The sequence below is a fragment of the Melampsora larici-populina genome, assembly GCF_000204055.1.
Source record: "Melampsora larici-populina 98AG31 unplaced genomic scaffold MELLAscaffold_65, whole genome shotgun sequence".
NCBI lineage: Eukaryota > Fungi > Basidiomycota > Pucciniomycetes > Pucciniales > Melampsoraceae > Melampsora > Melampsora laricis-populina.
In genome coordinates this window covers 92,259-106,159 of record NW_006768829.1, presented here as the reverse complement: position 1 = coordinate 106,159, position 13,901 = coordinate 92,259, and the positions used below count along the sequence as shown (strand labels likewise).

The 13,901-nt window shown below is 40.4% G+C and overlaps 6 protein-coding genes across 6 annotated transcripts; 3 read left to right on the top strand and 3 right to left on the bottom strand.

Annotated features, from left to right (window-relative positions):
* Positions 1–582: 582 nt before the first annotated feature.
* MELLADRAFT_68297 (uncharacterized protein) lies at positions 583–1,902 on the bottom strand (the record flags this gene model as incomplete). The annotated part of the gene is made up of 2 exons (XM_007416839.1): positions 583–1,757; positions 1,833–1,902. 2 exons carry the CDS (start codon positions 1,900–1,902, stop codon positions 583–585), a joined length of 1,245 nt encoding a protein of 414 aa, XP_007416901.1.
* A 739-nt stretch (positions 1,903–2,641) lies between these two features.
* Positions 2,642–3,785, bottom strand: MELLADRAFT_40089 (uncharacterized protein; the record flags this gene model as incomplete). The annotated part of the gene is made up of 5 exons (XM_007416827.1): positions 2,642–2,936; positions 3,000–3,184; positions 3,283–3,342; positions 3,448–3,688; positions 3,748–3,785. 5 exons carry the CDS (start codon positions 3,783–3,785, stop codon positions 2,642–2,644), a joined length of 819 nt encoding a protein of 272 aa, XP_007416889.1.
* A 1,164-nt stretch (positions 3,786–4,949) lies between these two features.
* MELLADRAFT_94062 (family 12 glycoside hydrolase) lies at positions 4,950–6,186 on the top strand (the record flags this gene model as incomplete). The annotated part of the gene is made up of 5 exons (XM_007416856.1): positions 4,950–5,183; positions 5,244–5,353; positions 5,429–5,522; positions 5,604–5,956; positions 6,033–6,186. The coding sequence occupies 5 exons, from the start codon at positions 4,950–4,952 to the stop codon at positions 6,184–6,186; spliced, it is 945 nt and encodes a 314-aa protein (XP_007416918.1).
* A 613-nt stretch (positions 6,187–6,799) lies between these two features.
* On the top strand, positions 6,800–8,031 carry MELLADRAFT_112371 (family 12 glycoside hydrolase; the record flags this gene model as incomplete). The annotated part of the gene is made up of 5 exons (XM_007416896.1): positions 6,800–7,033; positions 7,112–7,221; positions 7,284–7,377; positions 7,452–7,804; positions 7,878–8,031. 5 exons carry the CDS (start codon positions 6,800–6,802, stop codon positions 8,029–8,031), a joined length of 945 nt encoding a protein of 314 aa, XP_007416958.1.
* A 975-nt stretch (positions 8,032–9,006) lies between these two features.
* Positions 9,007–11,463, top strand: MELLADRAFT_50592 (uncharacterized protein; the record flags this gene model as incomplete). The annotated part of the gene is made up of 7 exons (XM_007416832.1): positions 9,007–9,239; positions 9,387–9,502; positions 9,603–9,762; positions 9,865–10,329; positions 10,441–10,453; positions 10,614–10,775; positions 10,886–11,463. The coding sequence occupies 7 exons, from the start codon at positions 9,071–9,073 to the stop codon at positions 11,088–11,090; spliced, it is 1,290 nt and encodes a 429-aa protein (XP_007416894.1).
* Positions 11,464–12,259: 796 nt separating this feature from the next.
* Positions 12,260–13,130, bottom strand: MELLADRAFT_112369 (uncharacterized protein; the record flags this gene model as incomplete). The annotated part of the gene is made up of 2 exons (XM_007416868.1): positions 12,260–12,897; positions 13,001–13,130. The coding sequence occupies 2 exons, from the start codon at positions 13,128–13,130 to the stop codon at positions 12,260–12,262; spliced, it is 768 nt and encodes a 255-aa protein (XP_007416930.1).
* Between the last annotated feature and the right edge of the window lie 771 nt (positions 13,131–13,901).

Sequence of the window (13,901 nt, the reverse complement as noted above, 5' to 3'; positions counted from 1 at the left end):
TAGCAATTAGACAGGCAGTGATTAGCTCTGGACGAACAGGTGGGACGTCTTTGCCTCATTTTGACTTTGTACGAGCGAATCTCTTGTACTTGTAATATCACAATGAAATGAAACCATGTGAAGTTTGATGTCATCAGATCCATGAATCCTTGGTTTTCGAACCATTCGGCTCATATCACATACAACGATTTATGCAATATGCTTTGAGCCATTAGACTTAGAAATGGAATCTCAAGGCAAAAGCTGCAATCAGCACCCACCACTCTCAATCTGCCTTTGTCTTCCTTACTTCACGAACAATTTTTAGAGTCTAGGGGTGTGGCACATCACGTTTGTTGACACCATTTCTTGCAAGTTAGATGAGGACTTTGAATTGAGAAGTGCTCACAAAACTCCTACGTCCTGGACATCCCACATTTCCGTTCAGAGAGCATTGCTAGTAAATGGTAACACAGAGTGAATCACATCGAGTCAATCCTGAGTAAAGTAGACACACAAAAGCGAGAGAAAACAATCACGGAGAAATTGAAAAGCGGAATACAGTCAAGGAGCAAAAACAAGAAGAAAGGACCGTGTTATAAATTAATCTTGAGGAGGTTGAGAATCAGACTTGCGAAAAGGACGATTTACAAATTCAGGATGAGGAAGAGAATCGGAAGGAGTTAGATTTAATGGTTTCACAAGGTTCTGATATGTATCACGAATTGATTTATGAAACAATCGTCTTGAATTTAACTCTTGTTGTGGGCAAGGACTGAATTCATTAAAAAGATTAGACGTTTGTTGAATAAATAACATGAAGATAGCTCTAAGACGATAAATGTATTTAGGATCAACTGCACAAGTTGTACCTATCATCGCAATTTCTAATTCTTCAGAAGGATTATGATCTAGGTAATCGTCCGGAATTTTAACTGGTGAGTTTTGACCATTTTTTGTAGGGAAATCAATCTTTGTCTGCAATTTCTTGTTAGGTAAGTTCAATATCTCCTCGTCTTCTTTTCCATCTTCCAAAGGTGATCTTGCCCTCTTTTTTCCTTCTTTGATTGCTTTGCGGTCCGGACCAAGTAGGTTGGTTTTGATAGGAAAAGGAACAATAGCTTTGATTTGTGGATTGAAAGAAGAGTCTGAATGTTCATGAATGATGGCGGTAGAGGTTTTAGGAGCGGGTGCAAAAGCAATGAAATCGTCATCAAGGTCAAGGATTAACGGCTCAAGACTTTCCAATTGGGGTCGCGCCTGGCGGGCCTCTTTGAATGCGTTGTTGGAATGAGTAGCCTCAGGTATATGAGGAGAAGAGCGAAATGACTTTTCACCAGCACTCGGAGAGCCGCATTCGTAATTTTTCAATGGTTCCAAGTCTGGTGAATATGGCGGCTCGGTGAAGGGATCAGAAAGAGGGCATTCGGGGAGGAACAGAGGCAAAGGACACGATGTTTGAGCTTTAGGATTGATATCATTCAAGTTTGATTGAGTCCCAGTGGTCAGGTCAAGGAAACTCTCGATGCCTGAAGGAATATATAACGCCCCATGTACTTCGTGACTGATAGTACGCTTGTGGTGAAACGACGATTCCGGAGGCTTTCGACTCTCGGGCGCTTGCATATCTGCCTTGGAGGATGACTGGGTGAATTGAGGATATTCAGTCAACACCGAGCGTGGCTGCTTTTGAATGTCATTTCCGTCTTTACCAGTAGGTCGAGAGTTTGAGCTTTGAGAAATAGGAGTGCGATCTTTCTGAGATAGGGAGGCACCCTCTATGAATGAGTAGATTTGGGCTCATCAGCATCATATCTTCGCCACCACGTGAGGATGATGCAAAACGAACTTACCATAATTGTTTTGAAAAGAAGTCTGATGGCGTTTGTTAGAACGATTGAGGTTCGCTTGATTAGATGACATTATTTATGTAGGTGCTTTGGTGATTCGAAAGAATAATAAAGCAAAACCTGGGCACCCAGACGGCAAGAACACCTTTTTGAAGTGGGGAAGAGCGAGGAACAGGAGGTCAGCATGCTATAGTCGCGGAGTCCTCCCAGCTCACAAAGCTGAAATTGAATGCTCAACGACTGCTTGATGATACTCATGCAGAGCGCAGAAGTGATTCCTGGAGAGACCAAGAAGGGCCGCCGAAGTTCTGCAGTCCTCTCAGCTGGGCAGACATTCATGATGAGTCAAAAAGCCAGAATTCAGCCCTCAAAAAAGGTTTTCTAGACCCCCCTCAGTCCGTGAGCCTCAGGTATGCGAACTCGACATATCCATGAGTCAAGCTCAGTTGCTTGGTTGTGACCGACCAGATAGAGACAGTTCTCTTTTCTCGTGGCCGTTTAGACTTTCGATACAGACGTCTGGGATTTTCTTGAGACACTCGGAGTCGAGCTCGGTGAGCGATGAGGGATAAGCGAATTCAGATCTGGTGGCTGAGTTGAGAAGTCATGGTTTGTTGAGACATTCCTTGAATGAACAGGCGATGGTCCCCGTTGAGAGCTTTAGATGCGCGCTCATCCTCATCCTCTCGGACTCACGCTTTTCAAGCTAAAACAAACAGGCGCAAACATTTTGGTCTGAGTCATGTAAGAAGCTCAAAGTCACCGACAAACGATGAAATTGTAAAACTTTCGAATATCACAACTCCCGGACACTACCAAACAATTTTTTTGCCCTTGTAATCGAGGAACTGGCCACCATCACCTTCACCCAGACGGCTGATAACACCACAGAGCTGTTCGACAGCCACCTCGGCATCATGTACTCCCTCCTTACTGCCAGCTTTGTCTTTTGATACAAAGTCCTTGGACAAATTCGTACCCGCAACCGTACCAGGATGCAAAGCTACAGTAACAGCAGGAGCAGTGGAGCGACCATTAGATAGCTCTCGCTGTAAAGTGACGATAATTGAATTGAGAGCACTCTTGGAAGCGCGATAAGAATACCATCTGGTCCAGATCGACATAAGCTGTCAGTCTGTCGTTCTTGCGGAAATTGAAACAGTAACGTACCCTCCTAAAGTATTGTCACCGATACTACCTACTCTGGCACTCATACTTGCAAGAACATGTACGTTTGGTTTTATCAATCCTTTTGCTGGGTCTTGATCACTTTGGTTATCTTGATTCTTTGAAGATTTCGGTGGAATTAGTGGAGCAAAGTGCTTATAGGTCAAGAGGTGTCCGAAAGTGTTGATCTAACAAGCAAAGTCAGTTGAGTGGAGGTTAGAGATTCATCTCCATGGTCCTTGGCACATAAAGAAATATCAATGAATCAATTCCTTTCTGAGCTTACCTCGAAAGTTCGTTTCATATCCTCAACATTAATCTGCTGGATCGATTTCTCGGGAAGTAGCTGAAACCACCGACAAATGTGCGTTGGTGATGGCGTGGTCAAACTTCTGCCAGTGTAGCGATGTTGAAAAACTCATTTGTCAAGTGGAAGGAACCAACGACTTACCACACCCGAGACGTTGATCAAGAGCCGCAACTGTCGCCCGAATCTATCCTTGACCAATCCAGCAGCTTTTTCGATCGTCTCCTCGCGTCTCACATCCAATTCCACCGTTGTTAATCGATCATCAGCACTCTTGAGGTTAGCAAGGATCGCTTCACGAGCGTGTTTGGGGTTTTGTGAGGTCGCAACCACTTTCAGATCGGTGTTTTTAAGAATATAGCGAGCGAAAGAAAGTCCAATGCCTCTAAGTATTCCTGATCAGTTTATGTGACTATTACGCGTTTGAAGAAGATGTTGACTAACTTTGAGGAACCCTGGATGACGGCGATGTTAGCTGCCATTTTGAGAGCGACTATGAGCAGAATAACACTTCAAAAGAATGTTCCCAGTTTTGAGGATAGTCAGGAAGAGTCGCGCATCTTTTAAAGGCACTCTATACGCAGGTCATTGGCGAAATCCAAGAAATAACGTCATCGTTGAAGTGACGTCACCGCTCGATCGATATACCCTACATACCCTACATCTCCCTACATCTCGCACAAACTTATCAACTTCATCACTGGGCAAGGGAAACTCTCAACATGTAGCATGAAGTTAGACCTCTTGAAGTAATTTTGTCCTGAACTTTGACATCACGATAACAATCGAAAAAGATCGAATGAAGGTGATTTTAGGTTTTCCAACACTTCCAAATATTTATTAGTTTAAATAGCGTGTTGTCGGCTGGCGCGTCATGTGAGCGTGATGGCGCAGCTGGTAGCGCGCTGGGCTCATACGGTCACGTGACCGTGAAACCCAGAGGTCGTCGGATCGAAACTGACTCCCGCTAGAAAATGTCTTTTTGATTGGTCACTGCAGGAATTGCACAAATCGCCTCTTGCGACTTTTTGAAGAACCTGCAAGGTGTGTCCGCTATCCGCTCTTGAGAGTGTCTCACACGTCAGAGTGTCAGTATCCCTCTTGCGCGACTGTGTGCAAATACGCGTTGATGGCCAATCCCAGAATGTTGTTGTACCAGTCGAGGTCGTTTCTTGATGGGATTTCCCTGCGGGTGAAAGTGCACCAAAGCCCAAGCTTGGCTAAGCCTCTCTTCCAACGCGACCAAGTCCGCTCCCTCTCCGCCTCGGAAGAGGGGCTTAGTTAAGCTTAACAAAAGCCGCAGGAAGATAAGCAGATGGGGTTTACAGTGATGGAATACGTCGGCCGGTGAGATCCAAGTATGCTATATCTAGATTTTCGCATCTCGCTATTTCGACTTGACAGTCAGATCATCAAAACAAAATATCCCATAGTCTTTTATCCAATCACGCAACCCACCCTGTGTCAAGCCATGATATGCAATGAAGATTCACTTTCGTACTGCGACCAATATTTATGTAGAAGTAAGGAAGGAATGATTATATGCCTGGGCTCACTTTGACCCTATCATTTCCTTTCGAAATATCAACCTTTCCAAAATCCAACTTTTTTAGTCGTTTCTGATAACATTTGTCAATCTTTTCGTTATGAGAGCATTTTACCTTTCACAATTACTCCTCATCCTGTTTGTGGGGCTCTCTTTCCCCTTAGCTCAGTCAGCGTCTAGTCCAACAAAATTGACTACCGTCCACACTTTTTCAAGTCCAGAATACCGCCACCGACTCGCTAAGCGCACATGGACCTTTTGGTCTTTTAACAAACCTTTTGGTGGACCAAAGGACGCGACGATGATTACTCCTTGGTATATATTATACAATATGGTCGGCTAATTTCTTTGATCTGTGGTAGTTTATCTCTCAAGCTCTTGCATCATTTCATAGATTTACAACCGGGCCAAAACAGTCGGTACCCAAGAAACTGTCCTATATGGCGTTGCTCAGACCACAGTTCATTGGGGGAACATTCTTAAGATTGCAAACCTTCGAAAAACGTGGGTTCACAAAGTCATTCCTACAGTGAATCTCAACATGTACTAAAGAGCTGTCTCTTTCAACCTCTTTCACAGGTCAAACGTGCCCAAAAGCTATGCTTTCCTTGGAATGACGTCTGATCTCAATCACCGGATCAAAGATTACTCCTCCATTCCCTCAACTTACACGGTGCGTTGTGTGATCCAATCACGTGTCCGACTCCTAGGATGTTTCGCTCACTTTTACTGACATATCAATTCTACTACATAGTGGACTCGTCAACACGCAAGATCTGGCTTCAAAGGGAACGTTTGCTACGACTTTGTTATTTCCAATGGCCCTAACAAGCGTTCAGACCACGAATTGATGTTGTGGCTCGAATGGGAAGGAGGACAGCTACCAATCGGTGCAGGTGGTAAAACTATCAGAATTAGAAACCTTTATGGTCAAGACTGGACTTTGTACCAAGGCATGAATACCGATATTAATGTTCCAGTTAGGAGTTTGATTCCTGATCGACAATACAAAAATTCTTTTAAGGGTGATATGAAGGATTGGTTGATGAAAGTAGTTGAGGCTGGTATCTTTCGAGAAGACGCGTACCTCTGGACGGCCAATCTAGGGTTAGTGAATAATTGAATTTGAATTTGATGAGTTAGTCACATCTGAACTTACTTATTACCTTTCTCTGGAATTCAGGATGGAAGCATTTTGGGGTGACTCTACATTCAATGCGTACTCTTCACTTCAGCTTTTGTGGAATGGGAACCAACATAGAATTGGCTACAAACCTTCTGGGTATAAACAACCTACTGCCGGAAGTGTAGTTCCGGGTTACGAGAAGACTCGCTAGTCTGCCTCTATCAACATATGGCTCATATACCTTTTATTTCAAATTTGTAATCTATCTGTGAAGCTACCTGCATCAATTCGGATTCAGGCAAAAAATGTGAATGACAATTCAACTGTTGGCTCTTTGTTCGCATTTGTAAGAGGTGTTCCTGGCATACCCACCCAAAATAGTGTTGCCTAGACTTTGGCCTAAACGAATATGCAAATATACTGCGAGAATACCACAAAATTATTCTTCATACCCAAATATTATAAGTTACTGTTCTCTAAGCTTTGCTTTCCTTCGTTGGTCAGCTACCTGGCGTCTTTCTCTGTCGCGCGTAGCGACTCGCGGTACGCTAGGAACGTACCAGCGCCTACATACGGGTCGGCGCGCTGCGATATCCTGCGCCGCGCCGTTGGGAGTTCTATAGTCTCCCTGCGACAAAGATACTCCCCCTGCCATGAATCACCGCAGGAAGTTAGGGGTTGCAAACCGCGGCGATTTGAACATCACCATATGAAAAAGGAAGTTATATATGTCTGTTCTCCTCTTTGCCGCGCCAATTTGTGCTCTTTTTCGAAATAGTCGTCTTACAAGATTTTCGTAAAAATTTGTCAATATCGTTTTCCTGATGAGAGCTTCGGTATTTTTACATTTCTTTCCCATCCTATTTGTAGGAGTCACTTTTTTATCGACTCAAACTACTTCTAAGCCATCGGAATCGGATCTGAATCATATCTCTTCCAGACCCGAACACCACCACAGGCTTGTTAAGCGTGTATGGACTTTTTGGTTATTTGATAAACCTTTTGGTGGACCAAAAGACGCGACGATGATCACACCTTGGTATATATTGTTCAACATGGTTAGCTCATTGCTTTGATTCGTAAAAGTTGATCAACCGTTATCTGGTGGTGTCTGAACTTTTTCCGTTATCTTTTAGATTTACAATCGGGCTAAGACTATCGGTACCCACGAAACTGTCCTTTTCAAAGTTGATGGTACCATAGTTAATTGGGGGAACACTATCAAAATCGCGCACACCCAAGACACGTGAGTGTATAAAGAAATTCCTACACTGTGAAATTCAGCTAATGATTCAACTTCTTTCTCAGGTCCAACGTGCCGAAAAGCTATGCATTCCTTGGAATGACTTCTGATCTCAACCAAAGGATTAATCAGTACTCATCTATCCCATCAACTTTCACGGTGCGTTGAGTAATTCAACTTCAAGTGAAATACCCAATATGTTTTCACACTTTTCCCTGATGTTTTGATTTTAGTGGTCTCGTCAAAACGGAAAAGCGGGATTCAAAGGGAACGCTTGCTATGACTTTGTTGTTTCCAATGGTCCTAACAAACGTCCAGATCACGAATTAATGCTATGGCTTCAATGGGAAGGAGGACAGCTACCAATCGGCACCGGCGCTAAAACTATTCGAATCAGAAACCTTTACGGACAAGACTGGACTTTGTACCAGGGTCTTAACAAAGATATCAATGTTCAAGTTAGAAGTTTGCTTCCTGATCGTCAGTACACGAATTCATTCAAAGGTAACATGAAGGATTGGTTGATGAAACTCGTCGAGGCTGGTATCTTTCGAGCGGACGCATACCTGCATACGGCCAATTTAGGGTTAGCGAAGACATGAATACCAAATTCTATGAACCGTTATCTGATCATACTTATTATCCTTTTGGAAATTCAGGATGGAATCATTTTGGGGTGAATCTACCTTTAAAGCACAGTCTTCACTTCAACTTTTATGGAGTGGGAACCAAAATCAAATTGGATATAAGCCTCCTGGATATAAACAACCTCCTGCCGGAACTGTAGTTCCGGGTCGCGCAAAGACTCGCTAGTCTGGTTCTAGCGAGTATTTATATTTATATCGTCTTAACTTTGTTATAAACCATCTTTGAAGCTAGCTTCCTCAATTCACTTTCAGGCAAAATGTGAAGTTTTCACTTCCAACGCCGCACACCGCGCGTCTCTAATCTTTATTGCTTGTTTGGCTTTGCAACATCCTCCACCAATATACCGCTTTCCCGACTTTGACATAGTCTAGAAGATGGATCAAAGTCGCATTTAGTTTTCTCATGTTTATAATCAACATCCAAATATATTCTTGAAGATATCACCAATCCGAGCTCAAATACTGTACTTAGTTTGTTGCAATTTGTAATTATTTATGTTAATAAAAGACTTCCTATGCATCTATGATTGTTTGAGGAATTTTTCCTGATTCCCAAGAGGATATCTATGTCAAGTATCGTAATCTGACCAATGTCCTCAAATTATCATACAAATACATTTTGTTTGAAATGGAAATATCATGATCATATTACAAGCTGCTGAATAGTTGAATGATTTTGAATCCATTTCCCAAGAACACTTGAGAAGAGGGTATTTAGGTGAGGTATTGGTATTCGAAATTTCCGGATCAATTGTTAAAACCAACCAAGAGATTGACTTCAGGGTAGCAGTGAAGTTGACTATTCAAAATGTAGAACATTTATCATCAAAATCAATATCGATTTGGATTTATCCATTGATCCTTACGAATTCTTTGCTTATCAAACAGAAAGCTAGTAAATATATATACTTCGGGAAAGGGTTTGATTGAAATGATAGGTATATACTCAGGATGTACCTCAGACTCAGAGAGTGATGATGTTCTTTAAACATGCATGTCTCCTGACTGGGAATCGGATGAAGTAGAGAGAAACAGTGTTTTATGAACAGTAGTTCAGTAGAAATGCAGTTAAGAGTGGTAATTGAAGTTTGGTCTCGATCAAATGAGCAAACCAAACCAAACCACATCCAATCCATTTCCAATCGATTCTCAACCATCAAATACGCAAACTATCAAACCGAAGAACCAATCATCAATCTCAAACCATGCCAGCTTCTTCAAGACCTTATGATCCAAACCTCAAGACTGCATATAAATCAGATCCATCTTTACTTTCGGTCAACTTCAATCAAGATTATACTTGTATAAGTGTAGGAACTAGATCTGGTTATGCTATACATAATTGTGATCCGTTTGGAAGAGTTTATGCAAAGGGTAAGTCTTGATAAACCATAAATTCATCTTATTGATCTATATCATAAATTGATTAGAATGTTTTCTTGAACTTTTTTTGGCAAATCGGTCTACAACCCTCAATAAAACAACCAATGTGATGTTCATCGATGAATTAATGAATCTCAGGTGATTCTGCTATTGGAATTGTAGAAATGTTATTTTGTACTTCATTAGTAGCATTAGTAGGTACAGGTGATCGACCTTCACCAAGTACTAGGAAATTACAAATTGTCAATACCAAGGTAAAACAAAACAAAACAACTAATCATTCACTCTTCTTTATCAAATTTGAATTAGATTCTAACTTTGTTTTTTTTGGGGGGATTTGATCCTTTTCAATAGAGACAATCAACAATTTGTGAACTTACTTTTCCTACATCTGTTTTAGCTGTTAAACTTAATCGAAGAAGACTGGTGGTAGTCTTAGAAGAACAGATTTATCTTTATGATATAAGTAATATGAAATTACTTCAAACACTTGAAACTAGTTCGAATCCTAGTGGTAAGTTTCAATTCTGACCTTTGAAATCAATTCCAAGTGACTTACTATAAATCATGCTTTCAATTTTCTCAAAACGTTTGCTGACTTGATCATTCGAATTAGGTATATGCGCTCTTGCACCATCTTCAGAAAACTGTTATCTTGCCTTTCCTTCTCCTCTTTCATCACCTTCTGCTCCATTCTCTAATGCGCCACCTACGCCGACCTCTTCATCTTCAGTCAGTACAGGAGATGTTTATCTATACGATGCAATGTCATCATCAGTCACCAATGTGATTCAAGCTCATAAAGCACCCTTAGCTTTGATCTCATTCAATTCGACGGGTACTTTGATGGCCACAGCATCCGATAAGGGAACTGTTATCCGAGTCTTTTCAGTCCCGAATGGTGAAAAAGTCTTTCAATTCCGACGTGGTTCATACTCAGCTCGAATCTTTTCAATCTCTTTCAATGCAGTCTCAAGTTTATTAGCCGTTAGCTCAGATACAGATACAGTTCATATCTTTAAACTTGTTACAAGAGGTTACAAAGCGGGTGGTAGTAGTTCTGCACCAACACGTAAACCTGGTCTGACAGGTCGATCACTTTCGACTGGAGATATGGCTGATGCTGGGGCTGAGGATGATGATGCTTCGATCACTAGTTCATCAGGTGGACGGTATAATGGATCTGGATTAGATGGAAAAGGTCTGTCTTCAGCTAAAACCCCACAGCTAGGTGGTTATGAAGCTTACATTGAAAACAAACGAGGTTCATCAGGTTCATTTGGGTATGTTACCCTACCTAACCTGATACAATTTTGAGAAACTCGTGCTCAGTGAGATCATACTGATCTAATTTATAATCTTTAGTGGTAGTTTGAGAAAGAAGTCTTTTAACCTTGGTCGAAGTTTGGCAGGAGCAGCAGGAGGATATCTTCCTAATACACTTACTGAACTTTGGGATCCACAAAGAGATTTTGCATTTCTAAAACTTCCATCAAGTGGTATTAGAACAGTAGTAGCTTTAAGCAGGTCAGTGATGATTTATTTGTATCTTTTCTCATTCCACAAAAAAAAGATCAAACCAGTTATACTGATGTGATTTGATGAGGGTGTTTTTTTTCTGCTTCTCTCTTTCTTAGTACGGCACCTCAAGTCATGGTAGTTTCATCAGAAGGAGTTTTGTATTGTTATCATATCGATTTGGAAAATGGTGGAGAAGGCATCTTACAAAAAAATCATAATTTATTAGAAGGATTAGATTCTTATGATTCTAGTGAAACATCTAATCATCATACAAATCAACAGAGAGGAAATGAAGATGGGAATGAATTTACACAGGATTGAACACATGAATTGATCTAGGTGTTTTTTTCGTCATATGATTGAAGTTTTTGCTTTTTTTAATTTTTTTTGATGGGTTTATTATATGGGATCTTATTTGATCTATTCTTTTTTTCTTTACTGTTTTTCTTATTTAAGATTTTTTTTTCAGATGGAGATAAAAACTTTCTGTTCTTTTTAAAATTGAGTTATTTCTTATTTTTTTTGGTGCTAGATCTAAAGATACTTGTAAATATGTTTTCTTTTCTTTTCTTTTCATTCATTTTCTTATCAGGTTGATTCATCAGATTGATTGATTGATAAATATATAGTACTGTCACTGAATTTGGGAATGTCATTGGTTTCGAATTTCAATTCTGGATAGAATTTGGAAATGATGTGTGGGCAGGAAGATCATTGTGATAATTGGGATTTTGAGATATTGGTCATGAGATGTCGAAATCTTTATAGGCACCTATATCTCAACCTAGAATCTCATCAAACCAACAATAGTTCCTAGGGCTTGGAAGCGTCTGCAGAGCTAGACGTCAGTTTGGGTTTCCTTTCGGGTTTAAGAGTTCTCCTTTGATCACCATCTCAGGAGCGTGATTGGCTCTATCTATTCACGGAACCTTTAAACTACATTCCTCATGGTTTATCGATAAATATCATCAAAGCAAAACTCAATGTTGACCAATGGTAATTCTTCTTACTCATTTATCAAACTTCATGTTGTTTTCTTAAATTGCAGTGATCACAAAACAAAAAGTTGAACAAAAAGACTTGATGTACAATATAACATGACAGAACCTGATGGTATGATACGGCAGCAATTAGAAATGATCACAAGGATTATAAGTTTTTTTTGTGACTTTTACATGGGTCCCAGGTTTGATTAGATTGTTGCATATTGTAGCAATATTTTAGGCTTGGAACCCCAGTCACACAGTAAGTCGAGTCGGATCCTCGTTATAGTCAGAATCCATTTGGGTATGAGCAAGACGACGGTCCTTGATCGAGATTGATAGTTGAGTTGTCTTAAGGAGTTGCTCGACCAAACCCGTGCTTTTGATCTAGAATCATACCAATACGATAAGGGTATATCCCAAGATATCATGATTTTTGAATGATGAATACATATCGATATAAAACCGACGAGAGCAGGAGGACCAAAACCTTCACCCAAAGAACCTTTACCAAATCCGTTTGCCAGCCAATTCACGTTGATAAACCCATTCTTTTCTTTCTATTTCACGTCTATTAAATTCTTCTTTCCATTCAAGATCAAGTTTTTGTTTCCATTCCCATTGATGAGATTCTTCTTCTTCAAGATCTGATTGATGATTTTTTAAATTTGAAAATTGATAAGATTTAGGAATTCGATCTTGAGCCCATTCTTTCCAACCGTTTGGAATCAAGATCGGTCCAAGACATCCACCTTGGATAAACATTCTCCAATCGTTCCATGAATCTAATTGCCACCTTTTACTTAAGATCTTAATGGTTAAAGTACTTGTGCTTAAAACTATTAAAGTAGCTATACCTAGTGCGCTGATAGCATCTAATCCTGGGTTGAAATTAATTTCTGGTTGTTCAGTTGATTCTTTTGGATCTTTTATACATAAAATTGATTTGTTATCCCAAAAAGTTTGATGAGTTGTTGCAAGGGTTTCAGTTGAAGATGGGTTTATAGAAATATCAGAGTGAGCTGATGGTTGTAGTTTTGGTTGAGTTGATGGTATTTGAGAAGTTGAAGATAAAGTTTGGTTTGAATGAATTGGTTGACCAGTGAATTTAGGAATCCGTTTAGTAAGTGCTCTTGCAGTTCTACCTAACCAAGAAAGAAAAATTTAAATCAAAAAAAATTTGATCAAAAAAATCTTTTTAAACCAAAGCAAGAGTTTTTGATGATAAAATTTAAAATTAATGGTTACCAGTAATCAATAAAGCTGATCCTAATGAAAAAAGTGTGATTAATCCAAATTTCTTTTCGGATGATAAGTCTTGCCATCTTGAGTTTGGTTTATCATTTGAGGTTTGGTTGATCGTCGAGTCAGAACTCATGATCTTGAGTCTGGAACTTGAAGTGGTGGTGGGGTCAGCGAGATATTTACAATTTGCAAGGAATGGGATGCAAAAATATTTTGGTTAAGCTTGAGTTAAGGCAAGGCTTCTTAGGTCACACTTAACAGGCAGACGATCTCAAACAGCGCTGAGCTGTGCTGAGCCTTTCAAGGCGAATTGCTTTCCTCTCAAATCAACTTCGTATAAACCCAACTTCTTAGTCATTTTGAGCGCATCTTATTCAAGCGCTATGTCCATGGCACTGACTAAACTTGAAAAGTCACACCCACAAGCTACATCTTTGCGCTTTGTTTTGTCTTTGGAGATGTGTCGCTTGAAGCAAAACAGACAATCAGAAATCTTTCTTAGCATACCGTCATGAAGCCCACTACCATGATGAAGCAATGAGCCATATCAGAAAGAAAGTGGTCCGAATCGAAATCCCTATTTTCAGGTGGCGTGGAGGTTTGGTTGGATCTAGCGGTCGATCATTTCAATACCGGCTGAGCTCAGATGGCTTCATATCTGCCGCGTTGTCTGTGACCAGCCTGAAAGCTCGTAGACTGATCAATAGGATGTATCCAATTGCCATCCACCTAAATCATTAGATGGCGATATCAACTAACGGCTTGCTTACTCTACTTTTACCGATCTTGAGGGCGACTCACAACGCAAAGACACACACATTGACACATCGGATACTCTGTTTGAGTTTGTGACTAACTGAGGCCGAGTTGAACGAACAGAACCTTCAGCCTACACAAAGCATTG